Here is a 17,454-nt window from a genome sequence, read left to right as displayed (position 1 = left end):
CAATCCCAGGATCCTGGGATCATGACCCGAGCCGAAGGCAGATGCTTAATGACTGAGCCACCCAGGTGCCCCTACATGAGGGTTTTTTTCAATAAATATAGTATTATGAATATATTTTCACTTCCTTATGATTTTTTTTCCTAATTTTTTTTTACAAAAAGTTGTAAGTTTATTCCCATAACATATTCTAACATGTGTCAAAGTTTCAAGCAGGTCCTTTTGAATCTTGAATAAGAAATTAAAACATTCAGCATTAATTAAAAAGAAGGGTGATGATGGTCATTTATGGGTTTTAGTCTAAAATGAAAATGCAGAAAACCTTTATTTTGGTGGCTATGTGTTGATGCCATATTTCTCCTTGTGAAGCTTCAATTGCTCTTCTTTTTTGTGTCCATCTTCTTTTTTTTTTTTAAGATTTTATTTATTTGACAGAGAGAGCACAAGCAGAGGGAGAGAAAGGGAGAAGCGGGCTCCCTGCTGAGCAAGGAGCCCGATGTGGGACTCGATCCCAGGACCCTGGGATCATGACCCGGGCCAAAGGCAGCCACTTAACCGACTGAGCCACCCAGGCGTCCCTGTGTCCACCTTCTGAAATGCCCTGTTGACATTATAGTACAAAGCCACCAGGTGTCTGTTACAAACATTGAATCCTGAAATATGATCACGTACCTTCTTGGCATCAAAGATGTCTTCACAGACCACATAAGCTGTTTCTCTAGTTTTGGGTGTGTTCCCCACTCAGATTTGACGAATAGGTCGATATTTACCAAATATATCATACATTTCTTCAGCTGTGATTTTGTATGGCAAATTTCTTATATGTAAAATCCGATTTACTTCAGGTGGAAGTCAAATGTTACTCCTCTTGGCCACTTGCATCGCCATCTTGGTGGTCTGATAAGGTTACTGCAACAAACACTAGAATTCTTCCAGACACCTCTGGAGCTCACTCTACTCTTTTTTTTTTTTTCCAAATTTTTATTTAAATTCTAGTTAGTTATAGTGTAATATCGGTTTCAGGAGTAGAATTTAGTGATTCATCACTTACATGTAACACCAAGTACTCATCACCACAAGTGACCTTCTTAGTACCCGTCACCCATCACACTCCCTTCCCTCCATCAACCCTCATTGTTTCTCTATTGTTTGTTCTCTATCATCAAGAGTCTCTTATGGTTTCCTTCCCTCTCTTTTTTTTTTCCTTCCCATATGTTCATCTTTTTGTTTCTTAAATTCCTCATATGAGTGAAATCATATGGTATTTGTCTTTCTCTGACTGACTTCATTTAGCATAATATGCTCTAGCTCCATCTACACTGTGGCAAATGGCAAGACTTCATTCTTTTTGAAGGCTGAGTAATATTCCATTTTACACACACACACACACACACACACACACACACACACACACACACACACACACACACCACCTCTTCTTTATCCATTCATCAGTCAATGAACATTTGGGCTCTTTCCATAGTTTGGCTATTGCTGATAATCCTTATGGTTTTCTTAATATTTTCTTTGCTCTAGCTTCCTTTATTGTAAGAATATAGTATATAATACATATACAGAATGCGTTAATCAACTGTTTATGTTATTGGTAAGGTTTCTGGTCAATAGTAGGTTATTAGTAGTTCAGTTTGGGGTGGGGTCCAGAAGTTATATGCAGATTTTTGGTGTCCCCAACCCCCATGTTGTTCAAGGGCCAACTGTAGTTATATTTGTTGTCCTTATTCTGAAGCAGATGAGCTACACTGAATGGAAGTTCTCAGGGCTTAAGAGCTCCAGCGATGACGGTTTAAAAGATCAGCAAATGGAAGAGGAAATAACATCATCGCACTCAGCAGTGATGCAGAAAGAAGCCCTAAATCCTGTAAATGGTATTGTCTTTTTTAAAATCTAATTTTCTGTTTAATCATTAGATTATTTTATCAAGTCAGTTGTTTACTTTTTTTTTCATCTTGCATTGCTAAACTTTTCATGGAAAATGAGTACTGAAGACCCTAGACTTAGTTTTATGTTACAAGTGTGCCGGTTAGGCCAACCAAGGCTGGAATTCTCAAAGTAACTTTCTATGTATTTAAAACTTGTTAGCTTGCCAGTTTAGTTACCTAGCAAGTATATCTTGTGAATTAAAGTTACAAAGAAATAGGAGAAGGAGTGTGATTGGCTTATTTGGGATGTTGATCCAAATTTTTTTAATTAAGGCAAAGCTTTTTTGTTTCTTAAAAGCATTAGATAGTCCATAAGAGAGGGAAGAATTACCTAGCCTCGATCAGGAAGATGATTGAAGCTCAGAGAAGTGAGCTGGAACTGCTTCAGCCCTGAGACATTGCTAGTTTGAGACATTGCTAGCGGTGGAGAGACAGAATCATGCTTTTGGTGGAATTTTGGGGTGGGGAAACAGGATGCAGTCTGAATCTGGGGTATGCCTAGCATAGGAAGATGTCTACCCTGGGCAGAACTGGCCACTTTGGTCCAGGACCCAGAAGGCAGCAGCATTCTGAGTCTCTTATGTCCTGAGAGGTAGCACTGTGCTTTGGGCACTTGCAGGGCTGGAGAGACAAGGGCTGACCCAGTGCCCACCAGGACTCCAGACACCGGAATTATCCGACACAGCCTGTGTAACAGCTGTGCTTACTAGCTTCATGGAGATATAGCTGAATTTTAAAATGTCAACAAAGAACTGGAGCTATGAGAAAAATTGAGATCATAAGTTTTAAAAAATGTTTTGTCTTAAAATAATTTCAAACTTATATAAGAACTGCATGACTAGGACAGAGAAATTCATCTACACACCAGTTCACACAAATTCACCAACTTTTAGCATTTTCCCACTTTCTGCTTTATCATTTATTCTGAAGCATTTGAGAACAAGTTGTACATTTCATGCCCCATTACTGCTATATATTTCAGTAAGGAAAAGAAAATTATATGACCACAGTCAAGTTACCAAGTTTGCAAACTTATCATGGATACATAGTACCTAATGTCCAGTTGAGTCTCAGAATTCGCTGGTTGTCTCAATAATGTCCATTATTAGAAGTCTTTTGTCCGGGCACCTGGGTGGCTCAGTTGGTTAAGCGACTGCCTTCGGCTCAGGTCATGATCCTGGAGTCCCGGGATCGAGTCCCACATCGGGCTCCCTGCTCAGCACGGAGTCTGCTTCTCCCTCTGACCCTCTTCCCTCTCATGCTCTCTATCTCTCATTCTCTCTCTCTCAAATAAAAAATAAAATCTTAAAAAAAAAAGAAGTCTTTTGTCCCCTTATCTAATCCAGAATCATACATTGCATTTGGTCATGTCTCTTTAGTTTCCTTTAATCTGGAAGAGTTCCTCATCTTCGTCTTTCCTGACAGTTGACATTTTTGAAGAGTATAGGTGAGCTGTTCTGTAGAGTGTTCCTCAATTTTGGTTCATCTGATGTTTCTTTGTAATTAGATTCAGGTTATGAATTTTTTTTTTTTAAAGATTTTATTTATTTATTTGGCAGAGAGATACAGAGAGAGGACAAGTAGGCAGAGAGGCAGGCAGAGGGAGAGGGAGAAGCAGGCTCCCCGCCGAGCAGGGAGCCCGATGCGGGGCTCGATCCCAGGACCCTGGGATGATGACCTGAGCTGAAGGCAGCCGCTTAACCGACTGAGCCACCCAGGCGCCCCCAGGTTATGAATTTTTTTATGGGAATACCACAAAAGTGATATTGTATCCTCCTCACTGCATCACATTAGGAGGTACATGATGTCAGTTTGTCCCATTATTGGTGATGTTAACTTTTATCACTTGGTTAGGAAAGCATCTGCCAGGTTTTTTCAAAAGTTATCATTTTTGCCTTTATAATTATTAAGTAATCTATTAGAAGATATTTTGAGACTATATAAATATCTTGTTCCTCATCAAATTTCACTTGATAATTTTGGCACTCATTTATGGGCTTTCTGACTGAATCACAAAGTCTTTACAAAATACATTGCAAATTTGGGAGTGAATCAATAGAAATTAAAGAACTGTTCAATACAGAAATTTATCAAAGGAAAAATGGGTCAAAAACAGATTAGATACAACTGAAGTGAGAATTGTTAAAAATATTCAGAATAAAGCAAGGAGAGACAACAAGATGGAAAATATAAAAGAGGAGAAGAAAGATATAAAGGATAAAATGAAGAGGTCAAACTACATATAATTAAATGTAGAAGAGAAAGAAGGGGGCAGAGGCAATATTTAAAGTGATAATGCCTTGGATTTTTCTATAAATAATAGAAGATATTAAGATTCAATAAAATGGGTGCCTTGGTGGCTCAGTTGGTTGAGTGACCGCCTTCGGCTCAGGTCATGGTCCCAGGGTCCTGGGATCAAGTGCCACATCAGGCTCCTTGCTCAGCGGAGAGCCTGCTTCTCCTTCTCCCTCTGCTGCTCCCCCTGCTTGTGCGTGCTCTCTCTCTCTCTCTGTCAGATAAATAAATAAAATCTTTAAAAAGAAGTTTCAATAAAATGAAATTCAATGAAAGTAGGATAACTTAAAAAAAATCCAGATATAGGGGTGCCTGGCTGGCTCAGTTGGTGGAGCATGTGATTCTTAATCTCAGAGTTGTGGGTTCAAGCCTCATGCTGGATGTAGGGATTAGTTAAAAATATTAAAATTTAAATTAAAAATTTCAGATCTAAACATATCAGAATCAAGATGCAGAAAGTAAAATCAAATAGAAAATATTAAAAGCATTCATCTAAAAGAAAACAATAGGGGCACCTGGGTGGTTCAGTCAGTTAAGCATCCAACTCTTGATCTCAGCTCAGGTCTTGATCTCAGGGCCATGAGTTCAAGCCCTGTGTTGGGCTCCACCTCCACACTGGGTGTAGAGCCTACTTAAAAATTTTTTTTAAATAAAAAAGAAATAAAAGAAAAAGATATCCATGGGTCCATTGGTAAGATGGATAACCGACTTGTCAATAGCTACAACTATAGCCAGAAATTAATGGCAAGATACCTTCAGTATGCCGAAAGAAAATAATTAACTGCCAACAAAGAATTCTCTACACAACAAAAATATTCTTCCAGAATGAAAACAGAATAGACATTTAAAGATAAATCAAAATGGAGAATTTGCTTCCAAGCCACATTTTAAGGTTCTTCTTTAGGCTGAAGGACACTTATCCCAGAAGGAAACACAAAGATGCAACAAGGAATGAAAAGCAAAGAATATGAGTTAGTTGAAATGACTGTATAAAGCAAAAATATCAGCTGTGGGGTTTAAAATTAAATAATGTAGTGGGTTCAACAGTAGCCCGCAAAAAGTTATGTCCATATTCTAAACCCCAGAATTTGTAAATGTTACCTTACTTGAAAAAAAGATTTTTTTGCAGATGTAACTAAGCTAAAGATCTTGAGATGTAGAAATCATCCTGGATTATCTGAGTAGACACACAGAGAGACACATGCAGAAAAGGAGGCAATGTAACCATAGAGGCAGAGTTTGGAGTGATGTGGCCACAAGCCAAAGAATGCCTGGAGCCACCAGAAGCTGGAAAAGACAAGGAAAAAAAGGAAAAGGCAGATTGTCCCCTAGAGCCTTTGGAGTGAGCATAGACTTCCCAATACTTTGATTTTTGACTTCTGGCCTCCAGAACTGTGAGAGAACAAATGTCCAATTGTTGTTGTTATTGTTTTCTTTTCTCATGAATCTTTTCACCTCTACTTCTCTTCTGGAGATACAGACATTTCATCCGGAACAAGCTTAAGTGACTTGTACATGTTTTACGTAAGCTGGGGGCAAAACCAAGGCTAAAATAACATCTGGCCCAGCAACTAACATCACTGAAAAAGCGCATAGAAAGTTCACTCTCTCCTTACTTTATTGTAGAATGAATGACTCTACAGAAAAAAAAGAGAGAAAAAGGATAAAACGAGGAGATCTAAGCTACACTTAATTAAATGTAGAAGAAGAGAAAGAAGGGAGACAGAAGCAGTGTTTAAAGTGATAAAGAAGTAATTCACATAGGCATTCAGAAAATGAAATCATGAGAAGAAGGGCTATTTTTTCTGGGTTCTCAGTTGTTACCCTCATTAGTTAGTTGTGGATTGCTTTCTTTGATGACTTTCAGAAGCTTCTGGATTTGAGCATTAGATTCACCTATCTTGCATCCAGAGGGGGCAATTTTGAAGTTTCAAGGCTTCACACAGCGTCTACTATACCACCAAGGAATTCTCGTCCAGGTCCAGTGTGATCAGGTTCTGTTGCTGCTGAGGGCAGTCGAGAGTTCTACACAACTGAAAGAAGTGATGGCACATCCCCATAACCACACACATCTCAGGTTACCCAGTGGTTTCTTCAGAACCTTACAAAGAACTACAGTAATTCCTATGTGTGTCAGTCCCAGATACAAGTGTATTAGCTTGATTTGTGTTGGAGTCACTTTGATAGATGATTGCAGCCATCACTGGTTAATGTGGCAGCATCCTAGCACCAGAGTATGTAGCTTATAGTGACTCAAGCCCTCACACAGAAGTTTCATGCTGCCGTCCTATAGAGCATTCTTTGTGAAGAACAGGTGTGCCAGCCTCTGGTTGATGACTAAAGCTGAAGAGAGCTTTTGCCACAGTTTACTGTGAGGTGACGTTCTCCAGTGACAACCTCTGCAAGAAAAATCAAACCCAAAGAAAGAAATAATAAAGATCAGAGCAGAAATCAATGAAACAGAAAAGGAATGAGAAAATCAGTGAAGCCAACTTTGAAAAGATCTCAACAAACTTGATAGCCTTAAAAACAAAGCAAAACAACAAAGAAAACTTGATAAGCCTTTATCTAGAATGACTATACTAATTAAGATCCAACCAGAAATTGCTTAGTAATTTGAACAGGAGAAGTTTAAAGAGTTATTAACCGTAACAGGAGACTGAACTGGGTGGGGGTGGGTGAGGACTGGCTAGTAAGAAGTAAAAAGAACTCTAAAAATACAGGAAAAGCAGACTTAAAGAGCATCCATTAATCCCCAGGGCTGAGACAGAGTACCCAAAGAAGAAATAGGTCTGGTAGACAACCCCTTTCAGGGCGGAAATCCAGACCTCACTGGAAGGAGTGAAGTCATGTTTTATTAAATGGCACAGAAGTTTGCTGTGCCCGTACATCAGAACTCCAAGAAACTGTGAAGTTGACCTCTGGAACATTGCAAGCAAACCATTCAGAGAAGTACCATGCCAGTGGCATTTCGGTGCAAAGCTACTTTGGCTGGGGGGTGGGGGAGGGGGAGGGTATACCAGAGGAACTGCCCACAGGGAGGTGCCATATACTACAGGCCCCTGGAAACTGCTAGAATTGGATGTTGCAGAAACCATGTGCTGTGGGTGCCTGGGTGGCTCAGTTGGTTAAGCGACTGCCTTCGGCTCAGGTCATGATCCTGGAGTCCCGGGATCGAGTCCCGCATTGGGCTCCCTGCTCAGCAGGGAATCTGCTTCTCCCTCTGACCCTCTTCCCTCTTGTGCTCTCTATCTCTCATTCTCTCTCTCAAATAAATAAATAAAATCTTTAAAAAAAAAAAAAAAAGAAACCATGTGCTGCTAGAAATGTGTTCTGCAGGAAACTGTGAGTTGCTGGAGCCAGGTACTGAGTTGCAGAAGCCTGTTGTAGGAGCCTGGTCTACAGAGTCCTTCTCTTCTGCAGGAGTCAGCCTGCACATTGGAAACAGGAAGAGAAGCCTTTTCCTCCTCCAGTGATCCTTTCCTGCTCTCTACTGACAAAACTGAACATGGTTCAGATGGCAAAGAAGAAATATTTACAGGGTCCAACTCTATCATTGCAGAGCAGATGATGAAGTTTTTATTTTGAGCTGAGAAGCAATTAATTGATAATTGGCCTGCTGATCAATTAAAAAAAAAAGAGCAAAGACACAAGTTAGCAAAATCAAGAATGACTGCAAGGCCACTACAGACTCTACAATTAAAAGGGTTACAAAACTTTATGCAACTTAGATGGAAAAGACAAATTCCTAGAAAGATACAAATTACCAGAACTGACTCAAGAAGAAATAGAAGATCAGTATTGACATATAAAAAGTATAGACAAGAATTAGTCATTTTAAATCTTCCCAAATAAAAAAGTCCAGTTCCAGATAACTTCACTGATGAATTCTGTCAATATTTAAGGAAGAAAAAATGCTGATCTTTCATAGTCTCGGAGAATAGTAGAGCAAGGGAAGCTTTCTAACCGATTTGGTTATAAAGTGGTATTGTCTTGATACCAAAGCAAGCCTAAGACATAAAAAAAAAAAAAAAAGACAACTATAGACCACTATTCAACATGAACATAGATGCAATATCCTAAATGAAATATTAGCAGACCAATCCAGCAAAATATAAAATATAAGGTTGCTCACCATGATCAATTGAGATTTATTCCTGGAATGCAAATTTAGTTTAACAGCAGAAAATTGATTTAATACACTGTATTAATAGAATGAAAGCTTTATGATCATCTCAATAGAGAAAAAAGCATTTAAAAAAATCCAACTCCTATTCTTTTTTTGTTTTGTTTTAGATTTTTTAAAATTTATTTATTTAGAAAAAGAGTGTGAGCAGGGGGAAGGGCAGAAGGAGAGGAAGAGAGAGAATCTCAAGCAGACTGCCCTGAGGGCAGAGCCCAATATGGGGCTCAATCCCATGACCCCAAGGTCATGACCTGAGCCAGAACCAAGAGTTGGTGGCTCAACTGACTGAGCCACCCAGGTGCCTCCCAACTCCCATTCTTGATAAGAACTCTCACCAAACTAGTAGAAGGAAATTGCTTCAAACTAATAAAGAATAATAAAACCTGTAGCTAACATCCTACCATGTGGTAAAAGACGGAATGCTTTTCCCTTAAGATTGAGAACAAAGAATGGATGTCTGCTTTCACTACTCTGTTTGAACATTGTAGTAGAGATTTCAATCATGTAATAAGGCAAGAAAAAGAAATTAAAGTCATACCAGTTAGAAAGAAAGAAGTAGTGCTACCTTTATTTGCAATTGACATGATTTTGTATATGATTTTGTATTTACAAAATCATAAGAAATCCACAAAATGTTTTTAAAAACTAAAAGAAAGTGAACAACATTGTAGGATATAAATCAAGATACTAAAATCAATTATATTTCCATATAGTATCAATGCACACTCTAAAGTGAAATAAAAAAACAATATCATTCCAAAAGAATAAAATATTTAGGAATAAATTTAACAAAAGAAATGCAGAACCTATATACAGAAAACTACAAAAGTTCCTGAGAGAAATTAAAGAAGTTTAAAATAAATGAAGAAATGTACCATGTTTATGGATTCGACCACTCATAATTGTTAAGATGGCAGTTCTCCCCTAGATTTATATAGAAGTGCAAAGAATTTAGAATGACCAAAACAAGTTTGTAAAGGAACAAAGTTGAAATTTTTACACTACCTGATTTTAAAACTTACTATAAATATAGAGTAATTCAGACAATGTGGTATTAGCATAAAGATACAGATCAGTGGAATAGAATTGTGAAACCAGAAATAAACTTTTACATTTATGGTCAATTGATTTTCCACAAAGGTCCCAGGACAATTCAATATTTAATCTTTCCATAAATGGTACTAGGACAATTGGATATCCACATAGAGGGGGAAAAAAAACTTAGACCACTACTTCACATCACACACAAAAATTAACCAAAATATATCATAAATCTAAATATTAGAACCAAAACTATAGCATTTCTAAAAGAAAATGTAGGATAATAAGCTATTTGACCTTATTAGACAAAGATTTCTTAGATATGACATCAGAAGCATGATCCATAAAATTAAAAATTGGTATATTGGACTTCAGCAAAATAAAAAATGCATGCTCTTCAAAGGATACCATTAAGACAATGAAAAGATCAGCTACAGATAAGGAGAAAATATTTGCAAATCACATTTATGTTAAAGGACTTGTATCCATAATCTGCAAGGAATTCTTGTAACTCAATAAAAAGACAACTAAATTTAAAATGGTCAATAGCGGGGGGGTGAGAGGATGGGTTAGCCTGGTGATGGGTATTAAAGAGGGCACGTTCTTCATGGAGCACGGGGTGTTATACGCAAACAATGAATCATGGAACAGTACATCAAGAACTAATGATGTAATGTATGGTGATTAACATAACATAATAAAAAAATCATATAGGAAATTAAAAGAGAAAAAATAAATAAAATGGTCAATAGAGGGGCGCCTGGGTGGCTCGGTCATTAAGCAGCTGCCTTTGGCTCAGGTCATGATCCCAGGGTCCTGGGATCGAGCCCCGCATCAGGCTACCTGCTCAGCAGGAGGCCTGCTTCTCCCTCTCTCTCTTTCTCTCTCCCCCTGCTTGTGTTCCCTCTCTTGCTCTCTCTCTCTGTCAAAATAAATAAATAAAATCTTCAAAAAAATAAAAATAAAATGGCCAATAGAGGGGCACCTAGGTGGCTCAGTCAGTTAAGCATCTGGCTCTTGATCTTAGCTCAGGTCTTGATCTCAGGGTCGTGAGTTTAGCCCATGTGCTAAATAAATAAAAAAATAAAAAATAAATAAAATGGTCAATAGATTTGAGTAGACATTCACTAAAGAGCATACACAAATGGTTAATAAGCATACAAAAAGATGCTCAACAGCATTAGCCATTAGGAAAATGCAAAATAATATCGCAATGAGATACCAGTACACACCAGCTAGAATTTATATATTCTAGAGGTTGATTGTACCAAGTATTAGTGAAGTTGTAGAAAAATCGGAACCTCATACATTACTGGTGGGAATGTAAAACGGTACAACTACTTTGTTTTTCTGTTTTTGTTTTTGTTTTTAAAGATTTTATTTATTTATTAGAGAGAGAGAGAGCACGAGAGGGAAGCGGGTCAGAGGGAGAAGCAGACTCCCCGCTGAGCGGGGAGCCCAATGTGGGACTCGATCCCGGGACTCCAGGATCATGACCTGAGCCGAAGGCAGTCGCTTAACCAACTGAGCCACCCAGGCGCCGAGTACAACTACTTTGAAAAACATTTGGCTGTTTCTTAAAACGTTAAACATATAGTTTACAATCCAGCATTTCCTTTAAGTATCTATCCAAGAGAGCTGGAAACATGTGATCACCCAAAGACGTGTACCAAATCCTCATAGCAGCATTATTCATCATTCAGAATAAGGAAAGATGTCTTAAATAAAAAACAAAATGTACTAGTCATAAAGAAAATATTGATAAAGTCAACTACTTTATTTTTTTAAAGATTTCATTTGAGAGAGAGCACGAATGCACATGCATGAGCACAGGGGGAGGGGCGGAAGGAGAGGGAGAAAGCTGAGCAGGGAGCCCGAGGTGGGGCTGAACTCCTTATGTGGCAAGCTTCTGAATAAGTCAATCTTTGAAAAAGAGGATTTGATTCTCAGTAAATGAAGCCAAAACCTAGGTACTCAAAACTAGTGGCCAGATAATAGATTGAAGATGTAGGTACTGGGTTAAATAGGGTGCTTGGAAATAGTTCTGTAACTGCAGCCTTTTGTCCTGCAGATAAAGAATCCTGTGAACAGTCTTCTGAAGTCAGTGAAGCACAAACTACAGATAGTGATGACATAGTGACACCGGTCTCTCTGAAATGTCCTAAGGCAGTAAGTACACCAGGGTAATCATGGAGTGTGAGACAAGGTTGTAAATAATGACATTGTGCTTAACGGCCACAAAGGTGAAAATAATCCAGTTTTATTTTTTTAATTTCTTTTAAAGATTTTATTTGTTTGTCAGAGAGAGAGAGAGAGAGAGCACACGCAGGGGAAGCGGCAGGCAGAAGAAGCAGGGTCCCCGCTGAGCAAGGAGTCTGATGTGGGACTCGATCCCAGGACTCTGGGATCATGACCCTAGCTGAAGGCAGATGCTCAACCCACTGAGCCACCAACGGGTCCCAATAATCCAGTTTTAATGAACCCGATGGGAAATTGGAGTTATTTAGTTAAATTTACATTGTGAATGAATGGAAATGTCTTGATACAGTCTCTGATGAAAGGATCACTTTCTTGATCTGGTATAAATGAGGACTTGCTTCAATACTTCTATCCTTTATTTGGATCCCTTGCCTGCCTCCTTCATTGTATACTGTGATTCATCTCCAGCCTGAGTGATGCCCATTTCCTCAATCCACCTAAGGAGAGCAGGTTTACTTTCGGAGGCGGGGGCTAGAAAAGAGGAAAGGATTATTTGTGGGAAAGCTCAGAAAGATCATTCAGTTTCTGAAGTTTTTGACCTAATCTTTATTTATTTATTTTTCTTTAGATTTCATTTGTTTATTTGACAGAGACACAGCGAGAGAGGGAACGCAGCAGGGGGAGTGGGGGAGGGAGAAGCAGGCCTCCTGCTGAGCAGGGAACCTGATACAGGGCTGGATCCCAGGACCCTGGGATCATGACCTGAGCCTAAGGCAGACGCTTAAATGACTGAGCCACCCAGGCACCCCTTGACCTAACCTTAAAACCTGAAATTGCTGGGGCGCCTGGGTGACTTAGTTGGTGAAGTGTCTACCTTCAGCTGAGGTCATGATCCCAGGGTCCTGGGATCGAGTCCCACATCAGGCTCCCTGCTCAGCGGGGAGTCTGCTTCTCCCTCTGCCTCTGCTACCCCCACCCCCGCCCCCTGCTCGTGCTCTCTCTCTCAAATAAATAAGTAAAATCTTCCCTTAAAAAATAATAAAATAAAACCTGAAATTGCAATTATTTATTAAATATTACAGTCTCATATCTCTTGTGGAACTGAGGATACATACACACACACAAATATATATATGACTAAATATCTGCAGATACATTTAACAATCACTGTATTAGAACCTCGTGGGGTTATAAGTGAGGTAGGAAATAAATCTCTCTCTTGAGCCAATAGAATGCTCCCTGACACATTTGTAGTTGCTCAATAAATATTTGTTGAATGAGTGACTGAATGAAAGATTGAAATCTGATTGAGGATTATGAACTTCATTAGAAACATTGTAAGTATAGTGTGACCTAGAATCAAGTGGTTAAATTATGTGATAGAAACTCTTAAGGTTTGTAAGAATTCAGAAAAGTGAAATTATTGCTGTTTTGTAAAGGTCAGAAAACTCTTCCTGGAAAGTGAGAACTTGTACTGAGGATTTGCCGGCAACTAAAGGATATTGGAGTAGGAAGAAACCACTCAAAATCAGTAGCCTTAAACAGTTAAGATAGCAAATATCTTCTGAACTTTTATCTCTTGTATCTTTCTTTAGCCATTACATAGTTAATATCTTGAGAAATGCTTATAAGATGGATCAGAGCCATAGGCTGTTGGAATGGGACTATAAAACCTTAGAGATCATAAAGGAGAAGATTAACTAATGTGTCCAGGATATAGAGCTAGTTAGCAGAAGAGCTGATCTCCAGTAAAAGTTTCTAAACCAAGCCACCTCTCAGATCAACCTGAAAAGCAGTCAGCTGGTCAGCAAGTTTTTGAACTACAAGTCAGACATTACATTGAAGATATTATTCAGAATTAAAGGCTCCTAAATAAGATCTCTTTCTGGAAAACCTTTGTGGACCCAAAAGTGCTATTTGAAGAACTAAATATGAAAACTGAGCTTACTGGGGTGCTTGGGTGGCTCAGTCAGTTAAGAATCCGACTCCTGGTTTCAGCTCAGGTCATGATCTCAGGGTCTTGAGATCAAACCCCACATCAGGCTCTGTGCTCAGCGTGGAGTCTCCTTAAGATTCTCTCCCTTTCCCTCTGCCCCTCCCCTGCTTGCGCTTGCTCTCTCTCACTCTCTTAAAAAATAAAAAGGAAACTGAGCTTACTTAGCAAAAACTGAGTGTTATTATCAAATTAAATTCACAGCACAAACACATATAGTTGACCTTTGAACAATGTGGGGGTTAGGGACATGACCCCCTGCACAGTTAAGAATCCACACGTAACTTTTTTTTTTTTTTTAGATTTTATTTATTTGACAGAGAGACGCAGCGAGAGAGGGAACACAAGCAGGGGGAGTGAGAGAGGGAGAAGTAGGCTTCTCACCGAGCAGGGAGCCCGATGCAGGGCTCGATCCCAGGACCCTGGGATCATGACCTGACCCGAAGGCAGACACTTAACAACTGAGCCACCCAGGCACCCCTCCCCACATAACTTTTAACTTCCCCAAAACTTAACTACTGACAACCTACTGTTGACCAGAATGCTTACCCATTACATAAACTGTCAATTAACACATATTTTGTATGTTATATGTATTATATACTGTTTTCTTATGATAAAGTAAACTATAGAAAAGAAAATGTCATTAAGAAGATCATAAGAAAAAGAAAGATTTATAGTACTATACCGTATTTTTTAAAGGTTTTATTTATTTATTTGAGAGAGAGTGTGCGCATGTGCACGCGAGCAGGGGGCAGAGCAGAGGGAGAGGGACAAGCAGACTCCTTGCTGAGCACAGAGCCCAATGCGGGGCTCAGTCCCACAACCCTGAGCTCATGACCTGAGCTGAAATCAAGAGTCTGACACTTAACCGAATGAGCCATCCAGGTGCCCCTGTACTGTATTTATCAAAAAACAAAAACAAAAACAAAACCCCAGGGGCGCCTGGGTGCCTCAGTCGGTTAAGCGTCTGCCTTTGGCTCAGGTCATGATCCCAGGGTCCTGGGATTGAGCCCTGTGTCAGGCTCCCTGCTCAGCAGGGAGTCTGCTTCTCCCTCAGCCTCCCCCCCCCCCCCCGCCCACTTGTGCGGGAAGGATACTTGAGCTCTTTTTTTTTTTGCTTTCTTTTTTTTAAAGACTTTTTTTTTAAAGATTTTATTTATTATTTGACAGAGAGACAGCAAGAGAGGGAACACAAGCAGGGGGAATGGGAGAGGGAGAAGCAGGCTTCCTGCTGAGCAGGGAACCTGATACAGGGCTGGATCCCAGGACCTTGGGATCATGACCTGAGCCGAAGGCAGACGCTCAACTGACTGAACCACCCAGGCGCCCTTTTTTTTTTTTTTTTTGCATTCTTATGAATGAAATTAAACAGTACATGTTTTTCTTTTTAAAAACTTCTTATTTTGAAATAATTATAGATTTGTAAACAGTTGCACAAAAATGTACAGGCAGATGCCAGGTATCATTCACATAGTTTTTTGCATTTTTTTTTCTTTTTTGGTACACACTATTCTGAAATGTGCATTTACCTTCAGTAACATTTTGGGATTCCATCCAAGTTGATATAATTTAGCTTTTTCTAGTTCATTTCTCTTAACTGCTGATCATTATTTTGTTAAAATAATATGTGACCTTTTATTTAGACAGACGTCAGTGGGCAATGCTGATTGCACTTCTATGCTATGCACTTGATATTCGTTAACTCACTAAAGCCTTACAGCAGCCCTGTGAGTTGTTAACTCCTTCTAACAAGTAATTATGGAGTACCTGTCTTAGTATTTGCCAGGCTCTGTGGACACAAAATGGTGAATAAGACAGTCTTGGTTCCTTCCGTCTTGAATCCCACATTCTCCTGAGGGAAAACATATAAATCAGTGAGAAAATAAATAAGATTATTTGTTGACTTTAAATACTATGAAGAAAATAATTTGAGGGGCGCCTGGGTGGCTCAGTCAGTTAAGCGTCTGCCTTTGGCTCAGGTCAGGATCCCAGGGTCCTGCTCAGTGGGGAGCCTGCTTCTCCCTCAGCCTCTCCACCCGCTTGTGCGCTCGCGCACTCTCTCTCTCTCCCTCTCTCTAGCTCTCTCGCTCTATCTCAAAATCTTAAAAAGAAAAAAAAAAGAATTTGAATAATAGTAATGGGAGGGGTTGAGGCACCTGGCTGGCTCAGTTGGTAGAGTGTGCGACTCTTGATCTTGGGGTTGTGAGTTTGATCCCCACGTTGGGTGTAGAGATGACTTAAAAGTAAAATCTTAAAAAAAAAAAAGAAAAAATCTTAAAAAAAAAGAAAAAAGAAAAAAAATCTTAAAAAGGTTGAGTTAGGTAAGGTGTAAGGAAATACTTCTCTGAGAAGGGGACATTTAAACTGAAATTTGAAGTGTGAGAAGGTAAGAGATGGAGGGAAATTGTCTCAGACAGAGGAACTGGCAAATGGAAGGACCCTGGTGTAGAAGAGAATTTGGTTTATCTGAGGTACTGGAGATCAAGAGATGGTTATAGGTCAATAAAACTGGGGGGCAAAAAAAGAAGAAGAAGAAAAGAAGAAGAAGAAGAAGAAGAAGGAGAAGGAGAAGAAGGAGAAGAAGGAGAAGGAGAAGAAAAGAAGAAAGGAAGAAGAAGAAGAAGGAGAAGAAGAAGAAGAAGAAGAAGAAGAAGAAAGAAGAAGAAGAAGGAGAAGGAGAAGAAGGAGAAGAAGGAGAAGGAGAAGAAAAGAAGAAAGGAAGAAGAAGAAGAAGAAGAAGAAGAAGAAAAGAAGAAGAAGAAGAAGAAAAGAAGAAGAAGAAAGAAGAAGAAGAAAGAAGAAGAAGAAGAAGAAGAAGAAGAAAGAAGAAGAAAAAAGAAGAAGAAGAAGAAGAAGAAGAAGAAGGAGAAGGAGAAGGAGAAGAAGGAGAAGAAGGAGAAGGAGAAGAAAAGAAGAAAGGAAGAAGAAGAAGGAGAAGAAGAAGAAGAAGAAGAAGAAGAAGGAGAAAAGAAGAAGAAGAAGAAAAGAAGAAGAAGAAGAAAAGAAGAAGAAGAAGAAGAAGAAGAAGAAGAAGAAGAAGAAGAAGAAGAAGAAAAGAAGAAAAGAAGAAGAAGAAAGAAGAAGAAAGAAGAAGAAAGAAGAAGAAGAAGAAGAAGAAGAAGAAGAAGAAGAAGAAGAAGAAGAAGAAGAAGAAGAAGAAAAGAAGAAGAAGAAGAAGAAGAAGGAGGAAAGGAAGGAAAGAAAGGAAGAAAGAATAAAACTTCGTAGCCAGACTTTGTAAATGAGCCCTGACAGGAACAAATGTTTGATGACCACACCTTGTCACTTTTGTTATTGTACAACCAGGTAACTACAATAAAACTGGAAAAAGAAAAAAAAAATAATGTCACAGTGAACATCTCTGTTCACATGTATCTTTGTGTATTTGGCAAATGTTTTTGGGGGATAGATTCCTAGAAGTGAAACTGCTGGTTTTAAAAGGAATGTGCACTTGAACTTTTTTTTTTTTAAAGATTTTTATTTGAGAGAGAGAGAGAGAGAATGGTAGAGAGAGCATGAGAGGGAAGAAGGTCAGAGGGAGAAGCAGACTCCCCGCTGAGCAGGGAGCCCGATGCAGGACTCGATCCAGGGACTCCAGGATCATGACCTGAGCCAAAGGCAGTCGCTTAACCAACTGAGCCACCCAGGCACCAGCACTTGAACTTTTGATGGATACCTCCAAATGATCAGCCCCCAAATGATAACCACTGTCACCCTATGGTGGCCTTTTCCCCCCAGAATTCTCAGTTCCTGACTTTAATGGAATGAGAGTGTCTGTAAGGGAAGGAATCAAAAGTAAT

At 39.2% G+C, this 17,454-nt stretch overlaps 1 protein-coding gene and 1 pseudogene across 3 annotated transcripts in view; one reads left to right on the top strand and one right to left on the bottom strand.

Annotated features, from left to right (window-relative positions):
• Positions 1–17,454, top strand: part of RPGRIP1 (RPGR interacting protein 1) — a 68,670-nt gene that overhangs the window by 34,127 nt on the left and 17,089 nt on the right. For 2 of the 3 annotated variants that reach the window (XM_035728289.1, XM_035728291.1), the window contains 2 exons: positions 1,745–1,883; positions 11,531–11,628. In XM_035728289.1, the coding sequence (XP_035584182.1) occupies positions 1,745–1,883; positions 11,531–11,628 (237 nt within the window). The remainder of the gene's footprint in view (positions 1–1,744; positions 1,884–11,530; positions 11,629–17,454) is intronic. The other variant, XM_035728290.1, reaches the window with a different exon arrangement.
• LOC113910530 lies at positions 322–885 on the bottom strand (annotated as a pseudogene).

Source organism: Zalophus californianus, chromosome 6 (assembly GCF_009762305.2).
Source record: "Zalophus californianus isolate mZalCal1 chromosome 6, mZalCal1.pri.v2, whole genome shotgun sequence".
In the NCBI taxonomy this organism is placed as follows: Eukaryota; Metazoa; Chordata; class Mammalia; order Carnivora; family Otariidae; genus Zalophus; species Zalophus californianus.
This window is presented reverse-complemented; position numbering and strand designations above follow the sequence as displayed.